General features: G+C 50.8%; 1 protein-coding gene across 10 annotated transcripts in view; it reads left to right on the top strand.

Moving 5' to 3' along the window:
• LOC147008543 (transcription factor IIIA-like) overlaps window positions 1–26,945 on the top strand; it is a 76,778-nt gene that overhangs the window by 33,513 nt on the left and 16,320 nt on the right. The window contains exon 1 of one of the 10 annotated variants that reach the window (XM_085864384.1): window positions 1,662–1,721. The exons of the other annotated variants lie outside the window; for them this stretch is intronic. Within the exon in view, the coding sequence (XP_085720510.1) occupies window positions 1,677–1,721 (45 nt within the window). The 5' untranslated portion in view covers window positions 1,662–1,676. Of the gene's footprint in view, window positions 1–1,661; window positions 1,722–26,945 lie in introns of those variants that run through there. 10 annotated transcript variants of the gene reach the window in all.

Genomic DNA, 26,945 nt, shown 5'->3' on the forward strand with positions numbered 1-26,945 from the left:
AACATGGTGATGGTGACCTTGAGACCGAACCCAGATCAAAAGAAAAAAATTCTGCCTGCCAGACCATGTGTCCGTTCAAGTTAAAATTTAAAACATGTATTCCCCATCACAACTAGATCATAATTGTGAAGTTTCATGTCGATTGATTAAGTGGTTCCAGAGAAAACATTATTTAATATTTTTCTTCAATCCAATCTGGCTGCCAAACCATGTGACCTATGACATCATATTTATGAACCTTTTTTTCGTCATCGATAGGCGGTCATATATGTAAAGTTTTTCCTCTATCTGTTTCGCCACTTCAGAGAAGATTTTTGAAGGTTATTATCTTGCCAAAACGAAGTTTTTGCAAGATATGAGTCAGCTTGTATTTTTTTTTTTTTTTTTTTTTATCTTGCCAAAACGAAGTTTTTGCAAGATATGTTAGTCAGTTTGTATGTTTTTCTTTGTTTTTTTTTGTCTGTAATCACGTATAAAAAATTCTGCAGAGCATAGTTATCATTGGAAATTTTTGTAACTTCGCATTTCAGAGGCCTATAGAGGTCCCTTTCAGTGCACAAAATTTTGAAGGTCAAAGGTCAAGGTCACTTTATCGCAAATCAGGGAAGTCGACGAAACCCTTATTTTTTGAGTAATTTTGATCGGATCGTCTTCAAACTTCATGGGAATATAGTTCATGGTCTGGCGCTCAGCTGATTAATTTTGGTGGCGATTGGCCTTGACCTTCATGGTTAGCACCTAAGGTCAAACATATTTGACCCCAAGGTCAAATTTTCAAGTGTTAGGAACCATATCGTGTAGTACCTCAAATTGAACACCTCGATGAGTGCTTTCTAGATATGTCAAGCTTGAGACATTATGACGTCATTTGGTGACGTTATGAGGCAAAAGCATATTTTTCATGGTTACTCTGTAGAACGATTCTCTTCGGAATCTCTCTTAGGCAGATATTCCTCAAGGAGTCACTCCTGGTGGATAGCAGCTCTGTTCACCTCAGTGTGACCTTAAAGAAGTCACACGTGGTCACCTTTTGGCAAGATATGGGTCACCCTGCGGGTGACATTGGTTTATTTTTTTTCTTAAACAGTATTGCTGCGGAATCACGTGACCGATGAACATCATCAATTTTTTTTTCTGTGGACCATTTTATCGCTAGTTGACCCTCAAAATTTTTCACACTAATAAGATGTAGCGTTCTACGTATGCAATTATGACGTCATAACGAAGGCACCGATGACATCAAAAAACAATCACACTTTTTTCCCCCATGAGGAGTGTGCCAAGTTATAATTCTTTGCCTTGGTGCGGTTTCAGAGATAGAGGTCCAAAGTTTTTCCATTTTTCCAACATGGTTGCCACACCACGTGACCTATGATGCCATAGTTATCATTACATCATTTTTCATGAGTCGTCGCACCTGTGGTGAAATTTTCATTTCAATCCGACAAGCAGTTGCAGAGAAAAACACGAAAGTTCTGTGCAGACAGAGAGACAGACACAATTATACAAACGGACCCAGATGCAATACCCTCTCCTTCGGCGAGGGCAATGATGCAATAAAATTCCGTGTGTGTGTGTGTGTATGTGTGTGTGTGTGTGTGTGTGTGTGTGTGTGTGTACATGTGAAAGTTGCTGTTGTTGCTTGTTATCTCCATATGTGGGTTTCAAAATGTGGAATGGAGTCCTCCCAGGGTGAGCTCAAAGTATCCACCTTCATTTCGGTAAGGGGTCACGATTCGTGGACCAAGCTGTGAAGTTTTCTGTTCTCAAAGTTTTGTGCCGAGGGCTCTCTTCAGGAGAGAGCAAGAATAGTTCAGATTTGTTGTAATCTTGTTTGGTTGCATGAGTGTGTTGTTTGTTCTGTTAATGTGTGAATGCTTTTAAAAATTATTTAATGCTCAGAATGCATGAGCGATGTGATAAGTGCGTTGATTGATTGTCCAGCTTTGCCCATCCCCACCTTTGGGTATTTAGGGGGATGTTCTGATAACCTTTCTCAAGAGTGATGAAAACTAACAGATGCATGTTGCTTGTCACTTGTTGTTAATCAAAACGTTGTCATTGTTTGTTCAATTAAAGGTTGGAGAATTTACCATGGATTCCTTTGATTATAATCCCAACCACAAGTTTTTAGATATATATATATATATATATATATATATATATATATATATATATATATATATATATATATATATATATATATATATATATATATATATATATATATATATATATATTGTTGTGGTTACCAAATTCGCAAACCACCATTCAGGTCCCTTAGGTGAGGTATCTCGGTAAGTGCATGTGTAGTTAGGCCCAAACCCGTTGTCTAGTGGGAATACATGTCATTTATGCGAGCTGCGACTCTTCAGGATAGCCGTTTTTCTTTTACTATCTTTATTTTGGACCAACCGCCATGATTACCACCACAACCACAACATCAACCACCAACCACAACACCGCTTCACCACAACCGCCACGACCTTCACGTCACACCTCGCAACCGTAGCATCGCCACCGTTCTTGCCCCGCTGTGGGTACCGGTGTTGGACTCGTGCAGGGCGCACGTTGAACAGCGTGTACAAAATCACGGATTTTGTGCTTCAAAAACGGATCAAAAACGACACACGCCCACTTTTTGCCGTCCAATCGGTGAGCGAGGGGCGATTTGGCCCCGCCTCCAGAACGATCGATATATGCAAATTTGTGGATCAAAAGCCTTCACGCCCACTTTTTCTCGGGCCAATGGGGAGCGAGGTGAAAGGTCAAAGGGAGGGGGTCAAAGGCGAAGCTACGGGGGATAAAAGGACCGTGTTCGTCAGTCAGAGAGTGTGGAAGTCTGGAGCCCGAAGCCTGCAGTAGCTGGAGAAGCTGAAGAGAGTCGAACGAGGAGAGCCCAAAGAAGAGTCCAGGGTGGAGAGTCCAGAGGCGGAGAGGCGGCAGCGGCGAAGGCAGACGAGGGGGTGCTCGCGACGGTGCCGGGAGCTGCACGCCCGAGGAAGGCCGGCAGCGCGACCTGGCCGAGGTGGAGACGCACATCAGGGATAATAAAGATCCTCTATACCCCGAGCATCAGCAACCCCCTCCTGTTTCCCCCCGCGCTGAGATAGTGCGACCAAGGGGGCCCCTTTCCCACCCCCTGCCAGGCACTGTCCGCGAGGCCCGCGGAGTGAGGCGCCATCGCCGCTCCGCGTCTCATCACCAGACGGGTAGGCGCGACCCGGTCTCGGCCTCAGGCCCGCCTCATCCTTGAGGGTATTCTTTTCCTTGGTTTTGGGTATGTGTTGTCGGCGCCGTCTGTGAAGTAGAATTGTATAAGTGTTGCCGTGTGCTCGGTAGTCGGTATTAGCTCTGCATTGTCTTCGCTTTTATATTTGCTTTTTGTGTAAATGGAATTGTGTTTTCTTTTTTTTTTGTGTGCTTTTGGTGGAATTGAATATGTGTGCTTCCCGTGTGCCGCGAATAAATGTGCTTTATTGTTGAACTGTTCTCCCGCTTCGCTTCGTCTTTTCCTCCATTGAATCCCCATCTTGCTTCACGTAAAGGGTTGGTAGTGGGCTGAATACGCCCGATAATTAATCGAACCGTCGAGGTCGACGATAACACCGCTCGGTTATTCTGATAGTACGGAACGGGTCGCTTAAGTGGCCCGTGTCCGAAGTCGACCTGCGGCGAGGTGCGATCGCCCGGTCTACCCTCCGCGTGGGTACTTAGGTAGGTCGAATTTGGCGAGCAACCCTATCCCACGCGGGGGCTGATTGGCTCGATCGCGGTGAGACCGAAAGGTCCACCCGTGACTGGTTCCCGGCGTTAGTCCGAGAGGGTCACGACTGGATTGTCCGTCCGGTGGGCGACGTGCCGCGATTCTAGTTACGTGGCCGTCAGCACGCCGGCGGGCGCGAAGACCGCAACACTGGTGTCAGGTCGTGCGATACAAATTCATCGCCCTCCTCGCGGCACTGGTATCGGAGAACAGGAAAACGGGCTCTCCTGTCTCCGGCTAAATTCACGGGAATCGGTCCAGGGGTGAGAGAAGCGACCCCCGATTCCCTCCAAATTACGAGCGAGCGAAATTAACCCTTTAAGAGAAGCAAGATGGCGTCTCAAGGCGAGCGGGAGCCGGGGGTATTAGAAATGGATGTAGAATGTGTAGAATCCATGGTCCAGTATGGAATCCCCGAGCAGGAAATGTTGATTGTGCAGGAACACAATTCTCACTGACATTCTCAAAGTTAAGTTCCGGTTGTTATTTGTCCCGTTTTAACTGTTTAATTTTCTCACCTACATGTTAATGTGTGTTCCTAGTTCGGTTTTGTTTCAAAAATCGTGCTATTTTGTGAGTATTTATGTCGACGTTCTCACCTGGTGCTTGAGGCCTAGTCCTAGGCTTGAGGCCTACCGGTTCCACTTGGTGTTCGATCGTTTTTTTTTTTTGTTTGTTTGTTTTTTCTCCCCATTACCTTCAATTTCTATCCTCCCCATTACCTTCAATTTTCATCCTCCCCACTTTCCAAATATCCCCCATTCTCCCAACTAATCTCTTTCTTATCTCAAAAAAAAAAAAAAAAAAAAAAAAAAAAAAAAAAAAATTATCCAACAACAACAACAACCTTCTCCCGATTCTGCTACTTCTTCTTCCTCTTAATTTCCTCCTCGTCTTCCTCGATTTCTTTTTTTTTTCTACACTTCCATGACCTAATCTGTTGAACTCTCTCATACATTAATATTAACAACAAAAACGATCTTATAATGCTTCATCTTCCTCTCTCACACATGTGGTACTCTTTACTGTTTCACAATGCACTACTCTTCTGCTATTTTAACAGACTGCTCTCATTTCGACCTCTCCTTCATTCCTTGCCTAAAAAATCCAACTATTACAGCGCTTCTTCTCTCCATGCTCTGAATTCGCCTTCATTGCATCCATCAAGAATTGTGTTAAATCGTATCTCTGACCTAAAACTTTTAAAAACCACAGTTTGCCATGGATGCTCGCTTTCCATCAACCATTTTTTTTTCCAACTTCAGTGCCAACTCACCCCCCTCACCCCTCACTCTCACTCTCAAAGCAACCATCCCACTCTTCTCCCTCCAAGCCTCCCTCTCACCTCTTTCAAAAATTCCCCCTCACCTTTCTCCCACCTTTCATCCCCCTCACTCTTCCTTCTCTAAGTTGCCCCCCTCTCATCCACCAACCTGCCTCCCTCCACTGCCCTCTCACCTCCATCTCTTCACTCCACCTCCTCAACTCCTCAACTGCCATCTTCCCTGACTCTTGTCCCACCTCTTTCACAGCACCACAGAGCCTTTTCTCCTCCTCATTCGGCCCCCTCCCCTCGCTATTCTGCAATACCCCACACTCCTTCAGCAACCCTCCTTACCTCCCCCCCCCCTCCCTCGTCCGACCCTCCCCCGCCCCCTCCACCTCCTGCACCAAAAGCCTCCTCCCCTACCTCTTCATTAAAAGTGTGGACCTCAAATATCCGGGGCCTTCGCTCAAACCTTTCAGATCTTTCCATGCAGGTTTCCACTGACAAACCAGACATTATCTGCCTAACAGAAACTTTCCTCTCCCAAGACGTGTCTGACTCCCAAGTATCTCTCCCTGGTTACTCCCTCTTACGGTATGACAGACCTGAGCCTCGTCCTGGTGGAGGTGTTGCTCTCTTCATCAAAGACTCTATTCCTCACTCTCCCTGCACTGCTCTCACTCCCCCACACCCCCAGGAATACCTCTGGCTTCGGCTTCCCCTCCACTCCCACCTCATGTTTATATGTGTACTGTACCGTCCACCGAACAGTGATGACTCCATCTACACCTCACTCTCCGAAAACATGGACCATCTTCTATCTTCTCATCCAAACTCTCTCTTCCTCTTTTGTGGCGACTTCAATTGTCATCACGCCAGTTGGCTAGGTGTGGGTACCTCTCTCACCTGCCATGGGACATCAGCAAAAGCTTTCTGTGACTCATTGGGACTGACTCAATCGGTCAACTTCCCGACCCGGATCTCAACCAATGGTACTCCATCTCTTCTGGATCTGATTTTGACAAATTTCCCTGACAATATCTGCTGCTCTTCCTTCGCTCCAATTGGTTCTTCTGACCACGTCCTTATTAAAGTGGACATCTCTCTGGCTGTTATCAGAGAACCACCTCACCGCCGTCGAGTCTGGCATTTCACTCAAGCCGACTGGCAGGGTCTCCGAGCAGCCATCAAACTTACAGACTGGTCTCCTATCACTACTTTCTCAAACATCAACTCATCCTGGGAATTCTTTCAAAGAAACTTGCTCTCCCTCATGCACAGATTTATCCCCTCTCGTGTTCAGTTGTCTTACCCTTCCTCCCGCCCTTGGTTTACTGAAGCTTGTGGCGAGGCAGTTGTCCTGAAACAACTTGCCTTTGCCTCATGGAAAGCAAACCCAACTGAGGGCAATCTCAGTTCTTTCCACAAAGCTCGGAACAAGTGTGTAGCTACCCTCAGGAGAGCCAGAAAACAACATCTTTCTCATCTCAAGTCTGAACTCTCAAACCTCTCTCCCTCCTCAAAATCCTGGTGGCGTTTAATCAAATCTGTTTCTGGTGTATGTTCCCCCTCCATCCCCTCCCTTACATCAAATGGCCGCACTGCTGATTCCACACGTGATAAAGCTGAATGTCTAAACTCGGTGTTTGCAGCTAAATCTTGTGTCCCAAACCCATCACTATCTCTACCCACTTTACCCAGTCGCACCCAACTGTCCCTGGACTCTGTATCCTTTTCTCCTGACAAGGTGGAGAGCTTGCTTTCAAACCTCGAGTCAGATTCTGCAACCGGTCCAGACGGCATCAGCCCACGTGTCCTCAAAGCCTGCTCTTCTGCTCTTGCTCACCCTCTCTCTGTTCTATTCACCCTCTCATTTTCCCAAGGTCATCTGCCATCTGCTTGGAAATCTGCTAACATCACTGCCCTGCATAAAAAAGGTGCAAAAACAGATCCCTGTAACTACAGACCAATCAGCCTTCTCCCAATCATCAGCAAGGTTATGGAATCCATCATCGCTTCAGACATGAAATCCTTCCTCTTCTCCAATGGCTTGATTTCCAATCATCAATTTGGTTTCAGACCAGGTCACTCTACCCTAGATATGCTGCTACTGCTCTCCCATCAATGGATGGAGGTCCTCAATGCCAGACAGGAAATCCGAGCCGTATCCCTGGACATATCACGTGCTTTTGACACAGTCTGGCACCCTGCCCTACTCACCAAACTCTCTGCCCATGGTATTCAAGGCCATCTCCACTCATGGCTCGCAGACTTCCTCTCCTGTCGCAGTCAACGTGTGGCCCTAAATGGAGTTCTTTCATCCCCTCTTCCTGTGCAGGCTGGAGTTCCTCAAGGTAGCGTTCTGGGCCCTGTTCTTTTTCTGGTTTTCATCAATGATCTCTCGGACTCTCTGGAAAATCCTCTATTTCTCTTTGCCGATGACTCCACCCTCTGCCGTACCATCTGTCATCCCTCAGACCGGCAAGCAGCAGCTTCTTCGCTCACTGCAGATCTGGATAAAATCACAAACTGGTCCAACACGTGGAACATGTCTTTCAATCCAGACAAATCTCACACTCTCACTATGTCTCTTCGAAAGGACCGTTTACAAAACCCCCCATCCACTTTCTCAACAATCCTCTGGAAGAAGTCTTTTCTTTCAAGCTTCTGGGTCTCACTATCTGCCATGACCTTTCCTGGGAAAGTCACATTTCCAACCTTGCCTCAAAAGCCAGTCGCCGACTGGGAATCCTCCGTCGTGCAAAGTCCTTCCTCGGCCCTCTTGAGCTCCTGACCACTTACAAAGCTTTTGTCCGTAGCCTGATGGAGTACTGCTCTCCCCTCTGGGCTGGTGCTCCTGCCTCCCACCTTTCTCGACTTCACGCTGTCGAAACCAGGGCTTTTAAGATCATTGGCATCTCCCGCAATGAAGCTGAGTCTTTGGGCCTCTCACTCAATCACCGCAGGTTGGTCGGTGGTCTTTCTGTCTTCTACCGACTCCTCTCCAGCCTTGCCCCCCTGCTCTCTCTGCGATTTGTCCCAACCACATTTCCACAGGGCGCTCAAGGTCCGCCAACAACCCCCTTCTGGTAAAACTACCAAAATCACGAATCACTGCTCATCTTCACTCTTTCATTCCTCTTTTTTCCCGCCTTTGGAATAAACTTCCTCACTCTATTCTTTCCCATTCTTCCCTTCAGGCTTTCAAAACAGCTGTTCACCACCACCTCTTATCTTCCCCCATCCAAATCCTCGATCTTTTCTACCCCCGATAATCCACCCAAGCCCACTTCCTTCAATTCTCCTGCTTTCCTTCCTGAAAGTCCCTTTAATGTCCATCTTCCCCTCGCCATGTTCCCCGTCCCATCCCCATCCCTCTCCCTTCCACAGTTCACCTGTGTCTGTTCCCCAATGTTTTGTCCCTTCCACTCCCGCCCCTCTTGTCTCATGCCTCCTTGCTGTGAGTTGTGTGTTAGCTCTCATACGAGCCTCGACCAAGGTATACAAAAAAAAAAAAAAAAAAAAAAAAAAAAAAAAAACACGGACTCGCCCAACTGAACCCAGAGCCCGAAATGGGTGCGGCAGCGGCCGCAGTGTATGACACCTCCCCTCCCCCTCTCCACCAAAATCCTTCCCCGACCCCTGCCGAAACGGCTCACCCAAGCGCACCCGACATGACCCAGCTATTCACCATGCTGGCAAAAATGTATGCGGAAACGACAGCGAAGATGATTGCGAACATGAACAAGCAAATGGACGAAGTAAAAACGACGATGGATGCGAATACACAACAAATAAACGAAAAGATGGATACAAATACAAACGAAATGAAAGGCATGAACGAAAAGATGGATACAAATACAAATGAAATGAAAAACGAAATGAACAAGCAAATAAACGGAATGGAAGCAAACATGAAGGAGGAAATGAAAAAGTTCCGGGGTGAGACGCAGAACATGGGCCGATGCCTGCAGGCGGGCATGAAGGCCGTGACAACGGAAATAATAGTGGAGACAAGGGAGGTAAAGGGTGAAGAGTTGGCAGTGACGGTAGCCGGGAAGGGAACGATAGAGGAGAGACTGCACGGTGAGGACGGGGTAAGTGACGCACACACGGAGGTAGTGGAGGACAATGGGTTGAGCTCGCGGAGCGTGTTGGGACCCGGTGCGAGCACCTGGATGGCCTCCTCCAGGAACGAGGGGAGGGAGTATGCCCCCTTGAGGTGAGTCACAACCAGGTGAGTTCGGTCGTGCTTTGCGAGGTTGAGGGGAGGAGTGCTGTGAACGGGTGCACGGAAAGCTTGGGGGGTATAGAGGCCCCGGAGACCCTTGTGGGGACACGAATCCCCAGTGTGGTTGTCCCTGTGTGTGTGTGGTGCAAGGTGTGAGTGCGTCCCTGTGTGTGGAAGCGACCCCGTGTGTGAGTGGTGTGGTGGCGATGGTGCCGGAGTACGTGCTTCCCAGCACGCCGTGTGTGGATGAGGCACCGTGTGTGGAAGAGGCCGTGTGTGTGGATGAAACGGCCAGTGTGGGTGAGGCACCGCGGGTGAGTGCCCCCGTATGTGTTAGTGAGGCACGGAGTATGGATGAGACACCGTGGTTGAGTGCCCCCGCGTGTGTGGATGAGGCAGCGTGTGTGAGTGTCGCCGTGTGTATGAGTGAGGTACCGCGGGTGAGTGCCCCCGCGTGTGTGGATGAGGCACGGAGTGCGAGTGAGGCACCGCGGGTGAGTGCCCCCGCACGCGTGAGTGAACGGCCGTGTGCAAGGTCGCTGTGTGCCAGGGAGACCGTGTGTGTGAGAGAGCGGTATGAGAGGGAGATGTCGGTTGGCATGCGGGAGCACGCAGCCGCGTCTCCCCGTGTGAATGTGATGGAGTGGACTGTGTGCGTCGTAACACGCAGGTGTGCGTGGGTCGAATGGTGACGACGGCGACATGGGAGGAACGAAAGCCGAGTAGCGGCTGTGGTTGTTTCGAGGACCGTGCCGGGTTCACCCAGCAGTGAGCACGCGGTTCGTGCTGTGCAACGCACGAGACCACCACGTGCTCGCTTGCGAGAGTGAAGTCCCGGTCCGGAAACGCACGCGGTGGATTTGCCGATCCCGCGGACGGACAAAGTTTAGGCAGGTAAATGGATTTGGACCGGACGGGTTCTCCACGCGATCGTGTGTGTTAAGCTCCAACGGGCAAAGCACATGTGTTCGCGTGGGAAACCCCTCGAGACGTGGGGCTTGTGTTTTTTTTTGCGCACGGTGACGTCATGGCTGCACGTGTGGTTGGAATCCGGCAGGAGGGGTATCTCTGCCGGATGGTCCCGTCCAAGGGGGGACGAGGAACACGTGCAGCTGCATGACGTCACGGGCAGGTGCAAAGTGCGCGAGCTCTGAGTTGCCGCGCAGGTGCTGCGCATGAAAAAAAAAAAAAGCAAGCCTCACTTTCGGGTGTACAGGATTCCTGGGCAAGGGGTGGAAGACCCCCTTGACCTGGGCACAGGATGGAAACTAGTTAGTGGGAAGGGTTAGCTTAGTTAGACCGACTTCATGGGGCAGGGGTAAGTCCTCATGGAGTCCGTGGAATGGATTAGTTAGAGGGATTGTAGCCAGATTTAGGTGGGGAAATTGATTAAAGAGATTAGGAGACAGTGACAGACAGTGAATGTGTAGAGTTGACGTAGTTTAGCTACGTAGTGTTAAAAGGAACGTGCTACTAGTTTAAGGGACGACGTGGGAGCACGAGTTAGTTAGGGGGTGCAGTTAGGAGGATGGCAGAGTTCAGTGGTGTGTGTGTTGAAGAGTTGTTGGTGAGTGAATTGGAAGCATGTGCTTGGTGAGTGAGTGAGGCCAGCGGGTCTGTGTGAATGGAGCGAATGGGGAATGCATGGTGCGATGAGTGATTGGGGGGAGGAGTGACTCCCGCCCAAGGGACCCCGGGGTCAGAGTAAAGTGAGTTAGCTGGGTTAGTCAAATTGAAAAATGGAGGTCGTTTTGTTGTTGGTGGGAGTGTAGGCTCGAGACCCATTTGGAGGGGTGCAGGAGCCCTGTTGACGGGCTTGGGAGCGTGGCTGCGAAAGGTGAGTATCGCTGAGTGGGTACCCCGGGCACCAGGCTAGTCGGCCGCGGTAGGCCATGGGCCCATGGGGGGCCGGGATAGCGTAGTGGGCACGGGTGCGCCTGCTTGGTGCGGGGGCCCGGGGCGCCATTAGCCGCGTGGGCAGTGTTGTGGGCACGGGTGACCCTCGGAAAGGGGCCCGGGAGGCCGTCTGCCACGTGTGCGTTTCAGGGGAGGTGCCATGGGGGGCACTCCCCGGTGTTAGGGAGCTGGTAGGCTCGGAGGCAGTGTAGTGCCCGGGGGTGCCATAGCGGGAGAATCGGCAGAGGGTCGTGCCTGCCAAAGGGAGCCACGTGTCCCAGCCAGGAGACCGTGTGAGGGCACGGAGAGAAAATTGGGGGGCGAGGCCCGAAATTGTAAGGACACCAACACAGGCGACGGGAATCTGGGTTGTTAGAACCAATAGTTTAAGCGAGAGGCGCTTGTTGAAAGCCCCGGGGTAGTTTAACAGTTAAATGGTTAGGGTAGATTAGGAGATGTACCCCTCCGCACCATCCATCCCCTCGCTGTCGTTGTGGGCCGCTGGACCCACTTGGTGTTAAGATCGCCGAACTCTGGGGAGGCCATTCTGAGGCTTGAGTTGGGCCTCGACACAGGACGTTAGCTCTCCCTTGTTCCCCTCCGGGAAGGGAACGTAGGGGTTGGGAGTAGGCTAGGTGACAGAATAGGTTAGCCGAACAAGGACGATAAAGGGGGTTAGGGGACGATTTATAGTGGGGGAGTAAAAATAAAAACAACAAGAAAATAAGTTGGGGCTAAATTGGGGTTTGACAAATTAAGGGAGTGGGTATGTACAGTGACAGGCAAAGGCGATAGGTTGGGAGGGAGACGGGTAGGTAGGTCTGAGCCCGCCTTCCAAGTGGCCAGCACCACCGCACTCCCTCCACCAACCTCCACTGAACGGCAAGAGCTGGCCAACTTCATCGGCTGGCCGTGTTTTGCTTCAAGGCGGAGGCCGGCCAACTTCATCGGCAGCTGTGTGCTGCAAGGCCTGTGCCGGCCAGTTCATCTGCTGGCTGTTTTTCTTCGAGGCCTGTGCCGGCCAGTTCGTCTGCCGGCTGTGTTTGCCTGCAGCGGCCTTCTTCTGCGGGCTGTGTTTGCCTGCTGCCTTTGCCATACCATGCCCACTGCCCACGTTCACCAGCCCCGTTCAATTTTTGCTTTGCCCCCCCCCCCTGTTCATTTCCATGTGCGCCAGGATCCGCAAGGCAACAGTTTGCAAGCTGCGAGAACTGCCCTGTTGGCAGCTACAACACGGGCCTGCAGTGGCGGCCCGTGCACCGTGTTTGTGTTCATCCATCCATTCGTTGTGCTCATTGCGTGTGCCACTTGAGCTGGCACGGAGACTGCGTTGTGCAGCCCATGCACCGTTGTGGTTCACTGTGCTCAGTTCAAAAGGGAAGGCCTTGGACTGCGTGTGAGCAGCCAGCCACGTTCCCTGTCACCTGCATTGTTTGAGCCAGAGACTGCATGCGGGCAGCCTGGCTCCCTGCTAACTGCTTTTCTTTTGCAGAGTTCAATGATCCTGGGCCATGGTTTAGTGTAAAATTTGTAAGTTAAGGTAAGATGTACTGTAAATATGAGTGCGCCCCCGGCATGTATGTCTTAGCGCCGGCAATTTTATTTAAGTCGTCCGTGTGAGTGAGTTTGTTTAGATAGTTACGCAGCCCTCAGGTTATTTATTTTGGGGACACGAATACCATGAATGTCGCACTCAGGGATCCGTAGGTAAAATGTACTAGGGGAAAACTACACATGATGGCACACGAAAATTTGACGACTCGGGACGAGTCTGTAAAAAGGGAAGGGGGTAGTGTTGTGGTTACCAAATTCGCAAACCACCATTCAGGTCCCTTCGGTGAGGTATCTCGGTAAGTGCATGTGTAGTTAGGCCCAAACCCGTTGTCTAGTGGGAATACATGTCATTTATGCGAGCTGCGACTCTTCAGGATAGCCGTTTTTCTTTTACTATCTTTATTTTGGACCAACCGCCATGATTACCACCACAACCACAACATCAACCACCAACCACAACACCGCTTCACCACAACCGCCACGACCTTCACGTCACACCTCGCAACCGTAGCATCGCCACCGTTCTTGCCCCGCTGTGGGTACCGGTGTTGGACTCGTGCAGGGCGCACGTTGAACAGCGTGTACAAAATCACGGATTTTGTGCTTCAAAAACGGATCAAAAACGACACACGCCCACTTTTGCCGTCCAATCGGTGAGCGAGGGCGATTTGGCCCCGCCTCCAGAACGATCGATATATGCAAATTTGTGGATCAAAAGCCTTCACGCCCACTTTTTCTCGGGCCAATGGGGAGCGAGGTGAAAGGTCAAAGGGAGGGGTCAAAGGCGAAGCTACGGGGGATAAAAGGACCGTGTTCGTCAGTCAGAGAGTGTGGAAGTCTGGAGCCCGAAGCCTGCAGTAGCTGGAGAAGCTGAAGAGAGTCGAACGAGGAGAGCCCAAAGAAGAGTCCAGGGTGGAGAGTCCAGAGGCGGAGAGGCGGCAGCGGCGAAGGCAGACGAGGGGGTGCTCGCGACGGTGCCGGGAGCTGCACGCCCGAGGAAGGCCGGCAGCGCGACCTGGCCGAGGTGGAGACGCACATCAGGGATAATAAAGATCCTCTATACCCCGAGCATCAGCAACCCCCTCCTGTTTCCCCCCGCGCTGAGATAGTGCGACCAAGGGGGCCCCTTTCCCACCCCCTGCCAGGCACTGTCCGCGAGGCCCGCGGAGTGAGGCGCCATCGCCGCTCCGCGTCTCATCACCAGACGGGTAGGCGCGACCCGGTCTCGGCCTCAGGCCCGCCTCATCCTTGAGGGTATTCTTTTCCTTGGTTTTGGGTATGTGTTGTCGGCGCCGTCTGTGAAGTAGAATTGTATAAGTGTTGCCGTGTGCTCGGTAGTCGGTATTAGCTCTGCATTGTCTTCGCTTTTATATTTGCTTTTTGTGTAAATGGAATTGTGTTTTCTTTTTTTTTTGTGTGCTTTTGGTGGAATTGAATATGTGTGCTTCCCGTGTGCCGCGAATAAATGTGCTTTATTGTTGAACTGTTCTCCCGCTTCGCTTCGTCTTTTTCTCCCATTGAATCCCCATCTTGCTTCACGTAAAGGGTTGGTAGTGGGCTGAATACGCCCGATAATTAATCGAACCATCGAGGTCGACGATAACACCGCTCGGTTATTCTGATAGTACGGAACGGGTCGCTTAAGTGGCCCGTGTCCGAAGTCGACCTGCGGCGAGGTGCGATCGCCCGGTCTACCCTCCGCGTGGGTACTTAGGTAGGTCGGGTCGGCGAGCAACCCTATCCCACGCGGGGGCTGATTGGCTCGATCGCGGTGAGACCGAAAGGTCCACCCGTGACTGGTTCCCGGCGTTAGTCCGAGAGGGTCACGACTGGATTGTCCGTCCGGTGGGCGACGTGCCGCGATTCGAGTTACGTGGCCGTCAGCACGCCGGCGGGCGCGAAGACCGCAACAATATATATATATATATATATATATATATATATATATATATATATATATATATATATATATATATATATATATATATATATATATATATATATATATATTGGATTTCAGAATCTGGTCCGATGAATACATCCACACATCCAGGTCCTCAGACAGTTATTTCCTTAAATACATGTTCTGATTAGCTCCATCCCCATGTCTAATGGGATCTTAAATGTGATGCGTTGAGAAGGGCAAAGGATAGATCCCCTCTCTTATGGGAAGCTTTTTTTCGTTATGACGGACACGTTCACACTAATTTCTTTCACGAGCTCTGAAGCCCGCCCTCATTCTTTCTCGGCAATCTTTCATGAGCTTCGACGCCCGCCTTTTTGGGAGCGCACGGGTCGTCATGGTAACCGTGCGCCAGTGGAGCAGGGTGAGCTTGGGGCGGACGACACCCCCACGGAGACGGCCCGGAGATATACAAACGAGCGAGAGGTACGTTATGAAGAGAAAAAGTGTGAGGAGAGAAAAGCGTGTTGAGGAAAAAGAAAAAGTGAAAGGAGAGAGGAAAAAGCAAAGGGTGAGAGTAGTGAGCAAGAAGCGGGTGTCTCACCAGTGCCGAGGAAACAATTCGTCCTTCCCAGTGCTTGGGCAAGCGTGCGTGTGGTGAACGTGTGGGTGTCTGACCAGCACCAACAAGACAATTCGTCTTTCCCAGTGCTTCGGAAAGCGAGTGTGTGGGTGTGAGCAGTGCCGCCAACAAGAGAGGCACGGTCGGTCACCAACAACACCAGGTTCTAAACCCGCGACGGACGATCTCGGTGTCCTCCAGATGTCGACTGACGTTCAGGGCTGCCCCGCGAGAGGGTGCACGGCAAAGATGGGTGCTGGCGACGGACATGACACGCACGCACGCATTTTCAGGACGTTTTACTTCACGGACGACTTTCTGGTGAGCGAGACTATTCTCCCCCTTCCCTCCCCCTGAATGATCCGCTGGGTACCCTTGTCTGTTTTTAGCTGTAAGTCAACCCCTGATAAGCATCTGCTCTTTGTCTCTTTCCTGGCATTTTGATTGCTTTTGCTTTGAAATTCATTCTTTACTCACCTCAGCAAATTAAAATTATTTTTATTTGTTTATTTTATTATTAATAAATTATTTGTCGATTTCCAACCTGTCCGTGTTTGTCCTTTCCCTCCATTGATCTAGCATTGTCCGAACCGAGATAGACTGGGAGGTAATTACCACAGATTTGACCAAAAATCGTCGGCACGCACCAGCAATTAAAACTCTTGGCCGCTCTATAAAATCTAATCGAGATAACATTGGTGCTTTGCCGAGCGCGCGCTTCCCGCTCAGGTGACCACGTGACCTCGAGTTAAACGGAATAATTAGACGGTGGACAATGGAACTCGTGGTTGACTGGGTGTCATTCGTGGTTTTAAAACAACCCATCGTATCACAACGTTAATTGTGAGCGGTGGCCCCAGGTCGGCTCTAGCGAGGACAATCGGGGTTTAATCCCCCTGAGTGACAAGCTGGTGTCTCGGTATCCATGGCCGCAACAATCTTCTTCTTCTTCCTCTTTCGGCTTGCTCCCGTTAGGGGTCGCCACAGCGGACCAACTGTCTCCATTTCGCTCTATCCTCCACATCTTCCATTGACACTCCAACCACCCGCATGTCCGCCCTCACCGCATCCATGAACCTCTTCTTTGGCCTTCCTCTTCTCCTCCTGCCTGGCGGCTCCATCTTCAACATCCTTCTCCCGATATACTCTGTTTCCCTCCTGTGCACATGTCCAAACCATCTCAATCTCGCCTCTCTCACTTTGTCTCCAAACCGTCCTACCAGCGCTGTCCCTCTAATACACTCATTTCTTATCCTGTCCATCCTCGTCACTCCCAACGAGAATCGCAGCATCTTTAACTCTGCCACCTCCAGCTCTGCTTCCTGTCTTTTTGTTAGCGCCACCGCCTCCAAACCATACAACATAGCTGATCTCACTACCGTCTTGTATACTTTCCCCTTCACTCTTGCAGCTACCCTTCTGTCACAAATCACTCCTGCAACTCTTCTCCACCCACTCCATCCTGCCTGCACTCTCTTTTTCACTTCTCTCCCACACTCTCCGTTACTTTGGACAGTTGGTCCCAAGTATTTAAACCCATCCACCTTCCCCACCTCAACTCCTTGCAACCGCACCATACCACCACCCTCCCTCTCATTTACGCACATGTACTCCGTCTTACTCCGACTGACTAACATTCCCCTTCTCTCCAGTGCGTACCTCCACCTCTCAAGGCTCGATTCAGCCTGCTCCCTACTCTCCCTACAGATCATGATGTCATCCGCGAACATCATGGTCCATGGAGACTCCAGTCTGATCTCGTCCGTCAACCTGTCCATCACCATTGCAAACAGGAAAGGGCTCAGAGTCGATCCTTGGTGCAATCCCACTTTAACCTTAAACCGGTCCGTCATTCCTACCGCACACCTCACCGCTGTCACACTGTCCTCATACATATCCTGCACGATCCTCACATACTTCTCCAACACTCCCGACTTCCTCATACAATACCACAACTCCTCTCTTGGCACCCTATCATAAGCTTTCTCTAAATCCACAAACACACAATGTAACTCTTTCTGGCCTTCCCTATACTTCTCCATCAACATTCTCGAAGCAAACATCGCATCAGTGGTGCTCTTTCCTGGCATAAACCCATATTGCTGCTCACAGATCATCACCTCTCCTCTCAACCGAGCTTCCACTACTCTTTCCCACAACTTCATGGTGTGGCTTAACAACTTTATCCCTCTGTAATTTCCACAGCTCTGCACATCACCCTTATTCTTGAAAATCGGGACCAGTACACTTAATCTCCACTCCTCCGGCATCCTCTCACTTTCCAAGACTTTATTAAACAATCTGGTTAACAACCCCACTGCCATCTCTCCTAAGCACTTCCATGCCTCCACTGGTATACCATCTGGGCCAACCGCCTTTCCACTTTTCATCTTCTTCATAGCAGTCCTCACTTCATCCTTACTGATCCACCCCACTTCCAGATTCACTATCTCCACCTCTTCCAACCTTCTCTCTCTCTCATTTTCTTCATTCATCAGCTCCTCAAAGTACTCCATCCACCTTCTCAACACACTCTCCTCGCTCGTCAGCCAATTCCCATTTGCGTCCTTTATCACCCTAACCTGCAGCACATCCTTCCCAGCTCGGTCCCTCTGTCTTGCCAATCGGTATAAATCCTTTTCCCCTTCTTTTGTATCCAACTTCTCATACAGCTCGTCATATGCCTTTTCCTTGGCCTTAGCCACCTCTCTTTTTGCTTTTCGACGCCACTCCTTATACTCCTGCCGACTTTCTTCATCTCTCTGACTATCCCACTTCTTTTTCGCCAACCCCTTCTTCCTTATACTTTCCTGTACTTCCTCATTCCACCACCAAGTCTCCTTATCTTCCTTCCTCTGTCCAGATGTCACACCAAGTACCTTCCGAGCAATCTCCCTCACAACTTCTGCTGTCGTTGCCCAATCATCCCACCCATCTTTACCACCATCCAACGCTTGTCTCACCTCCTCCCTAAATTTCACGCAACAGTCTTCCTCCTTCAGCTTCCACCATCTGGTCCTTGGTTCAGCCCTCACTCTCTTCCTCAACCTCACCTCTAAAGTCATCCTACAGACCACCAATCGATGCTGTCGAGCTACACTCTCCCCTGCCACAACCTTACAGTCACTAATCTCTTTCAGGTTGCATCTCCTACTTAAGATGTAATCCACCTGTGTGAACTTTCCTCCACTCTTGTATGTCACCCTGTGTTCCTCCTTCTTCTTGAAATACGTGTTTACCACTGCCATTTCCATTCTTTTTGCAAACTCTACCACCATTTGCCCTTCCACATTTCTCTTGTTGAGACCGTACCTCCCCATCACCTCCTCATCCTCTTTATTCCCTTCCCCAACATGTCCATTGAAATCTGCTCCAATCACCACTCTTTCATCCTTGGATACACTCTCCACCACTTCATCTAACTCACTCCAGAAATCTTCTTTATATTCCATCTCACACCCCATATGTGGGGCATATGCACTGATGACATTCATCATCACCCCTTCAATCTCCAACTTCACACTCATCACTCGGTCAGACACCCTCCTCACCTCCAATACCCTCTTGACATGATCTTCAGGATTATCCCGACACCATTTCTCCTCCCATCCACACCATGGTAGAACAGTTTGAAACCACCTCCAATGCTCCTCGCCTTACTCCCCATCCACTTGGTCTCTTGTACACACAGTATGTCCACCTTTCTTCTCTCCATCATATCAGCCAACTCTCGCCCTTTGCCAGTCATCATCCCAACATTCAGAGTTCCAACTCTCACCTCCACACTTCTACCCTTCCCCCTCTCCCACTGCCTCCGGACTCGCCTTCCCCTTCTCCTTCTCCTCCTTCGCCCAGCAGTAGCACAATTTCCACTGGTACCCTGCTGACCACCGGTACCGGTGGCGGTCGTTGGTAACCCGGGCCTCGACCGATCCGGTATGGAAATTCGTTTTGTTGTCCGCATAATGATTTGGCATAGGTTTTTACGCCGGATGCCCTTCCTGACGCAACCCTGGTCGCCTCTTACGACACACAGGGATATGGTACACCTATTCTAACCGGGGCATACACCGGGCCCAGTACAACTGGTGCTCATTTCGCCGACCTCGGAAGGATGGCAGGCTGAGTCAACCCCCTGGTGTTTTCGACTTGGTTTATATATATTTATATATATATATATATATTTATATATATATTTATATATATATATATACATATATATATACACATTATATATATATATATATATATATATATATATATATATATATATACATATACATACATATATTAATTCAGTGTCCCAACGGGGCTTGAACTCAGGACCTCTTGGGTCCCAAGCCACTGCCCTTACCACTGCGCCAACACCAGGCATTCCATGGCCGCAACAATATGTATGTGTATATATATATATATATATATATATATATATATATATATATATATATATATATATATATATATATATATATATATATATATATATATATATATATATATATATATATATATATATATATATATATATATATATATATATATATATATATATATATATATATATATATATATATATATATATATATATATATATATATTGTTACGAATTCTGGCCCGTCCGGCGTGTGATCGGCCGCGTAACTCGAATCGCGACTCGTCGCCCACCGGAATGGACAATTCGGTCGTGACTCTCTTGGAACTATTGCCAAGGAGCTAGTCACGGGTGGGAGTTTAACCTCTGCACAACCCAGTCCGCATTCTACCCGCGCGAAATAGGGTGAATCGCCAAAAGTTGATGTACCTAAGTACTCGCCGGGGTAACCTACCGTGGGGTTGTACCACGCCACAGGTCGACTCCGGATACGAACCGCTTAAGCGGCTCGTTCCGTGCTACAGGGATAACTGAGCGGAGTTATCGTTGACCTTGACGGTTCAGATTAGTTACCGGGTGTTTTAAACCCACTATCAATCCCTTACGTGATGCAAGATGGAGATTCAACAAAGGAAAGGACGAAGTGAAACGGGGAACAATTGGACAAGCACTCTTTTATTTCACACACACACACACACACACACACACACACACACACACACACACACACACACACACACACACACACACACACACACACACACACACACACACACACACACACACACACACACACACACACGGCAAGCACGTATTCACAGCCATACAAAAATGCACATATAACAGTTAAAACAATAGAAGCAGCGCAGAGCTTCAACCGAATAAAAGGCAATTATTTACAGCACAGTCACTTATACAGGTTTTACTTTGTAAGACTGGCGCCACAAACACACATACAAAAGCCCGAAAAGAAAAGAAAAGAAGTGACTTCCCTCATGGACCGACGAGTCCTCCTCTCCTACTACCGTCAGCGCGGTCGCGCCTGGTTCCAGCCTCCCACGCGGCCGGCGAACCCTCTCCGGCACCCCTCGTCCGGACGCGCAGGTCCACCACAGGCCGCACTGCGGCGCCTCCCGTCCACGTCTCCACCAACAGGCCGCGCCGGGCCACGAGCGCAGGAACGAGAGAGGAGGAAGGGAGCGCTTTGGAGAGCGAGACCCAAGGAGAGAGACCAAGCCTTTTTGGAGAGAGAGAGAGAGTTGGTGCCTTTTTCGGAGAGAGCTACAGCCAACATGAGCCACGATCAGAGAGAGCGTGAGCCTCACGTCCGTTTTGCCTTTTGTAAGGCGGGGCTCCGCCCTCCGCCCTGTTCGCAGCTCCACCTCCCTTCAAGGCGTTTCCAGAAGGGTCTCGAAGGGGGGCGTGCCCCCACTCCGATCTCCCCATGCTGGGCCTCCACCAATGGGGAGGGAGCTGCCCTGCCCCCCTTCCCGTGCCAGCCTTGGCACCGCAGAGGGGTGCGCAAACCCACGCACTAGCGCAGGTTTCTTTTTTTGCTGTTGTCGTTGGTTGGTTTGAGGTTGTTGGATCCAAAATAACGATAGAGAAAAGAAAAATGGCGAACTCAAAGCGTTGCAGCCTGGATGAATCGCACATATTCCCTCTAAACAACGGGTGTGGGCTAACTACACATGAACTTATCGATATATCTCACCTGAGGACCCTTCATGGTGTATTGCGAATTTCCACAGCCGTAACACTACCCCCTCCCTTTTTTACAGACTCGTCCCGAGTCGTCATTCTCGTGTGCCATCATGTGTAGTTCTCCCCTAATACGTTTTACCTTCGGATCCCTGAGTGCAACATTCATGGTATTCGTGTCCCCAAAATAAATAACCTACGGGCTGAGTAACTAACTAAACAAACCCACTCATACGGACGACTTAAATAAATTGCCGGCGCTAAGACTTGCATGCCAGGGGCGCACTCATATACAATACACAACTTAACACCTCAACCTTATAATTTACACTATTCCATGGCCCAGGATCGATGGACTCTGCAAAGAGAAATGTTAGCAGAGAGCCAGCCTGCTCGCACGCAGTCTCTGGCTCATGCAATGCAGGTGACAGGGAATGTGGCTGGCTGCACACATGCAGTCCAAGGCCTCCCCCTTTGAATTGAACGCAGTGAACCACAACGGTGCATGGGCTGCACAAACGCAGTCTCCGTGCCAGCTCAAGTGGCACACGCAATGAACGCAACGGCGCATGAGCGGCGCAACGCAGTCTCCGTGCCAGCTCAAGTGGCACACGCAATGAACGCAACGGATGGATGGATGGATGGATTGATGGATGGATGGATGAAAACAAAGAACGGTGCACGGGCCGCCACTGCAGGCCCGTGTTGTAGCTGCCAACAGGGCAGTCCTTGCAAACTGCGCGACGATCCTGGCGCACATGGCAATGAACAAGGGGAGGGGGAATGCAAAACAGAACGGGGGCAAAAGATGACTAGGGCAGTAGGCATGGGCCAAGGTATGGCATGACAAGGCCGCTGTAGCAACAACAGCCGGCAGTGAAGCTGACCGGCACAGGCCTTGTAGTAAAAACATCCGGCAGACGATTGACCGGCACTTGCAGCAACAGCCAGCCGATGAAGTTGGCCAGCCTCTTGCCTTGAAATGGAGGTTGGTGGAGGGAGTGTGGTGGTGCTGGCGACTCGGAAGGCGGGCTCGGACCTACCCTACGGTCTCCCTCCCAACCTATCGCCTTTGCCTGTCTCTGTCCATACCCACCCCCTTAATTTGTCAAAAAACAATTTAGCCCCAACTTATTTTTTTTGTTGTTTTTATTTTTATCTTTACTTCCCCACTAGAAATCGTCCCCTAACCCCCTTTACTGTCATTTTTCGGCTAACCTATCATCTCCGAGCCTACTCCCAACCCCTACGTTCCCTTCCTGGAGGGGAATAAGGAAGAGCTAGCGTCCTGTGCCGAGGCCCAACTCAAGCCTCAGGATGGCCTCCTCGGAGTTCAGCGATCATTACCCAAAGTGGGTCCAGCGGCCCACAACGAGAGCGAAGGGATGGATGGTGCGGAGGGGTACAATTCCTCTCTACCCTAACCTTTAACTCTTAAACTACCCCGGGGCTTTCAACAAGCGCCTCTCGCTTAAACTATCGGTTCCAACAACCAGGATTCCCGTCGCCTGTGTTGGTGTCCTCGCAAATTCCGGGCCATGCCCTCCAATTTTCTTCCCGTGCCCTCACACGGTCTCACGGCTGGGACGCGTGGCTCCCTTGGCAGGAACTACCCTCTGCCGATTCCCCAACGATGGCACCCCGGGCACTACACTGCCTCCGAGCCTACCAGCTCCCTAAACACCGGGGAGTGCCCTCCATGGCGACTCCCCTGAAACGCTCACGTGGCAGGCTGGCTTCCCGGGCCCCTTTCCGAGGGTCACCCCTGCCCACGACACTGCCCACGCGGCCAATGGCGCCCCGGGCCCCCGCATCATGCGGGCGCACCTGTGCCCACTACGCTATCCTGGCCCCCCATGGGCCCTTGGCCTACCACGGCCGACTAGCCCGGTGCCCGGGGTACCCACTCAGCGATACTCACCTTTCGCAGCCACGCTCCCAGCCAGTCAACAGGGCTCCTGCACCCCTCCAAGCGGGTATCGAGCCTACTCTCCCACCAACAGCAAAACGATTTCCATTATGTCAATTTAACTAACCCAGATAACTCGCTCTACACTGACCCCGGGGTCCCTTGGGTGGGAACCACTCCTCCCCTCAATCACTCATCGCACCATGCATACCACCTTCACTCCATTTATACAGACCCGCTGGCCTCACCCACTCAACATGTACTCACTTCACAATTCTTCAACTTACACATCGCTGAACCCTGCCATCCTGCTCACTACTTCCCCTACCTACCTCGTGCTCACATGTTGTCCCTTACACTACAGCACGTTCCTTTTAACACTACGTAGCTAAGCTACGTCCCCTCTACACACTCAAAGTCTGTCTCTGTCCTCCAAAATGTCATTTCCCATCTCCCTTCCTAAATCTCAACTACAATCCCTCGAACTAATCCATTCCACGGGCCCCATGAGGACTTACCCCTGCCCCATGAAGCCGGTCTAGCTATCACTAACCCTTCCCCCTAACTAGTGGTATCCTGTGCCTGGGCAGGGGGGTCTTCCATCCCTTGCCCGGGAATCCTGTTCACCCGAAGCGAGGCTTGCTTTTTTTTTTTTTTTTAACATTGCGCGGCAACTCGCAGCTCGTGCTTTTTTTACTCCCCATGACGCCATGGCAGCTGTTCACACACACCTCGTCCCTCTTGGACGGTACCATCCGGCAGGGATTCACCCTCCTGCCAGATTCCAACCACACGTGCAGCCATGACGTCACCCTGCGCATCAAAAAAAAACAAGCCTCGCGTTTCGAGGGGTTCCCCACACGATCACATGTGCTCTGCCCGTCCGTGACCTGCGTCATGCGCTCTGCGAACAGAACACACTGTGCAGGCCACGTCGAGCTTCACACACACGCCCGCGTGGCGAACCCATCCAGTCCAAGTCAGTCTATCCAGCCTAACCTTTGTCCGTCCGCGGGATCGGCAACATTCACCGCTGGCGTTTCCGGACCGGGTTTCACTCCCGCTAGCGCGCACGTGGCGGCCTCGTGCGCTGCACGGCACGAACCTCGCGCTCACCGCTGTGCAAACCCGGCGCGGTTCCCAATGCAACTATGGCCGCTACCCGGCCCTTGTCCATCTGTCGCCATCGTCGTCGCCATTCGACCCACGCACACCTGCGTGTCACGACGCTCACACCCCACGACATTACACTCACACCGGGAGACGCGGCTGCATGTTCGCGCATGCCCACCGTCATCTCCCTCACACACAGCTACCTTACACACGCTGTCCCTCTCGCACTCGGCCGTTCACTCACGCATGCCATTTCCCTTGCACACGTGGCTCCTTCCACACACGGTGCCTCATCCACACATGGCGTGCTGGGAGGCACGCACTTCGGCTTACTCGTGATCACACCACTCGCACACGGGGGCTCACTCACACCTTGCACCTCACACACCGGGACAATCACACTGGGGAATCGGGTCACCTCTCAGGCTTCCGGGGCCTCCATACCTCCCAAGCTCCTCGTGCACCCGTCCGCAGCACTCGCTCCCTCGAACTCGCTCGACACGACCGAACCCACCTGGTCGTGATCAGCTTCAAGGGAGAATAGTGTCTCCCTCCATTCCCGAAGGAGGCTATCCAGCTGCTCGCACCGGGTCACTAAACAGTCCGCCAGCTCGCCCCCATTAAGCCTCGCTAACTGTGTGTGTGTGTGTGTGTGTGTGTGTGTGTGTGTGTGTGTGTGTGTGTGTGTGTGTGTGTGTGTGTGTGTGTGTGTGTGTGTGTGTGTGTGTGTGTGTGTGTGTGTTCTGTTCCTTTAACCCCGTCTTTATCATGCAGTCTCTCTATTTTTCTATCTCCCGCATCTCTATACATTTTATTTCTGTTGTCTCTTTGTGTCTTTTAGTTTCCTTCTTCATTTTATTTAATTCCTTCTCGACTCGGTCTATCTCCCGTGTCTCTGGCAATACATCCACTTCCTTCTTTGTCTCTGTTGCTTCCCTCTTCTCCATTTTTATTTGTGTTTCCTTTATCCTTGTTTCGTTGCACGCAATTGCCCTTATGCCTGCCTGCAGGCCTCGCATATCGCTCTTGAATGTCTTCTTGTGCGCATCCATATCGTCCATCAAATCGCGCGCATTTTTTTTTTATTTCTGCGAGCTTTGTTTGCCATTTCTCCTCCAATTGTGTCTGAAGCCCGCCAATGTCCGCCTGCCTCGCCTGCCATGACCACGTGGTTTGAAGTGGTAACTGAAAGCACTCGCCTCGTGTCGTGCCGTTTGTTGCGCCATTAATAGTGGCCTGCTCACGCCTCGTTCCGCGCTGAAGTGTGGCCGCGCTGCCATTTTGCGACTCCGTTTGCCGGCAAAGTTAGTGCTCAGTAAATGAGGGTGAGCTCCCCCATGGATTGTAATTAGCGGTGGAGTTATAAAAAGAACCATCGCGGGCCATGGATCCTACATCACGACACATATACATTTCTACCCCCGGCACCCGCTCGCCTTGAAACTCCATCTTATTTCTCGTAAGAGATTAAAATTTTGCCTGCTCGTAATTTGGGGGGGAACGCGATGGTTGCTTTGCACACTCCTGATCCCATCCCCGTAAATTTAGTTGGAGACCGAGGTGGATTTGAATCCCACTCCTGACACCAATGTTACGAATTCTGGCCCGTCTGGCATGCGATCGGCCACGTAACTCGAATCGCGACGCGTCGCCCACCGGAACAGACAATTCAGTCGTGACCCTCTTGGAACTATCGCCAAGGAGCTAGTCACGGGTGGGGGTTTAACCTCTCCACAACCCAGTCCGCATTCTACCCGCGCGAAATAAGGTGAATCGCCAAAAGTTGATATACCTAAGTACTCGCACGGGTAACCTACCGAGGGGTTGTACCACGCCACAGGTCGACTCCGGACACGAACCGTTTAAGCGGCTCCTTCCTTGCTACAGGGATAACCGAGCGGAGTTATCGTCGACCTTGACTGTTCAGATTTGTTACCAGGTGTTTTAAACCCACTATCAATCCCTTACGTGACGCAAGATGGAGATTCAACAAAGGAAAGGACGAAGCGAAATGGGGGAACAATTGGACACACTTTTATTTCACACACACACAAGGCAAGCACGTATTCACAGCCATACAAAAATGCACATATAACAGTTAAAACAATAGAAGCAACGCAGAGCTACAACCGAATAAAAAGCAATTATTTACAGCACAGTCACTTATACTGGTTTTACTTTGTAAGAATGGCGCCACAAACAAAAATACAAAAGCCCGAAAAGAAAAGAAAAGAAAAGAAGTGACTTCCCTCATGGACCGTCTAGTCCTCCTCTCCTACTACCGTCAGCGCGGTCGCGCCTGGTTCCGGCCTCCCACGCGGCCGGCGAACCCTCTCCGGCACCCCTCGTCCGGACGCGCAGGTCCACCACAGGCCGCACTGCGGCGCCTCCCGTCCGCGTCTCCACCAACAGGCCGCGCCGGGCCACGAGCGCGGGAACGAGAGAGGAGGAAGGGAGCGCTTTGGAGAGCGAGACCCAAGGAGAGAGACCGAGCCTTTTTGGAGAGAGAGAGCTGGTGCCTTTTTCAGAGAGAGCTACAGCCAACATGAGCCACGATCAGAGAGAGCGTGAGCCTCGTGTCCGTTTTGCCTTTTGTAAGGCGGGGCTCCGC

This window comes from Eptatretus burgeri, chromosome 18 (genome assembly GCF_056783735.1).
Source record: "Eptatretus burgeri isolate ZD-2024b chromosome 18, Ebu_testis_v1, whole genome shotgun sequence".
NCBI classification, from domain to species: Eukaryota; Metazoa; Chordata; class Myxini; order Myxiniformes; family Myxinidae; genus Eptatretus; species Eptatretus burgeri.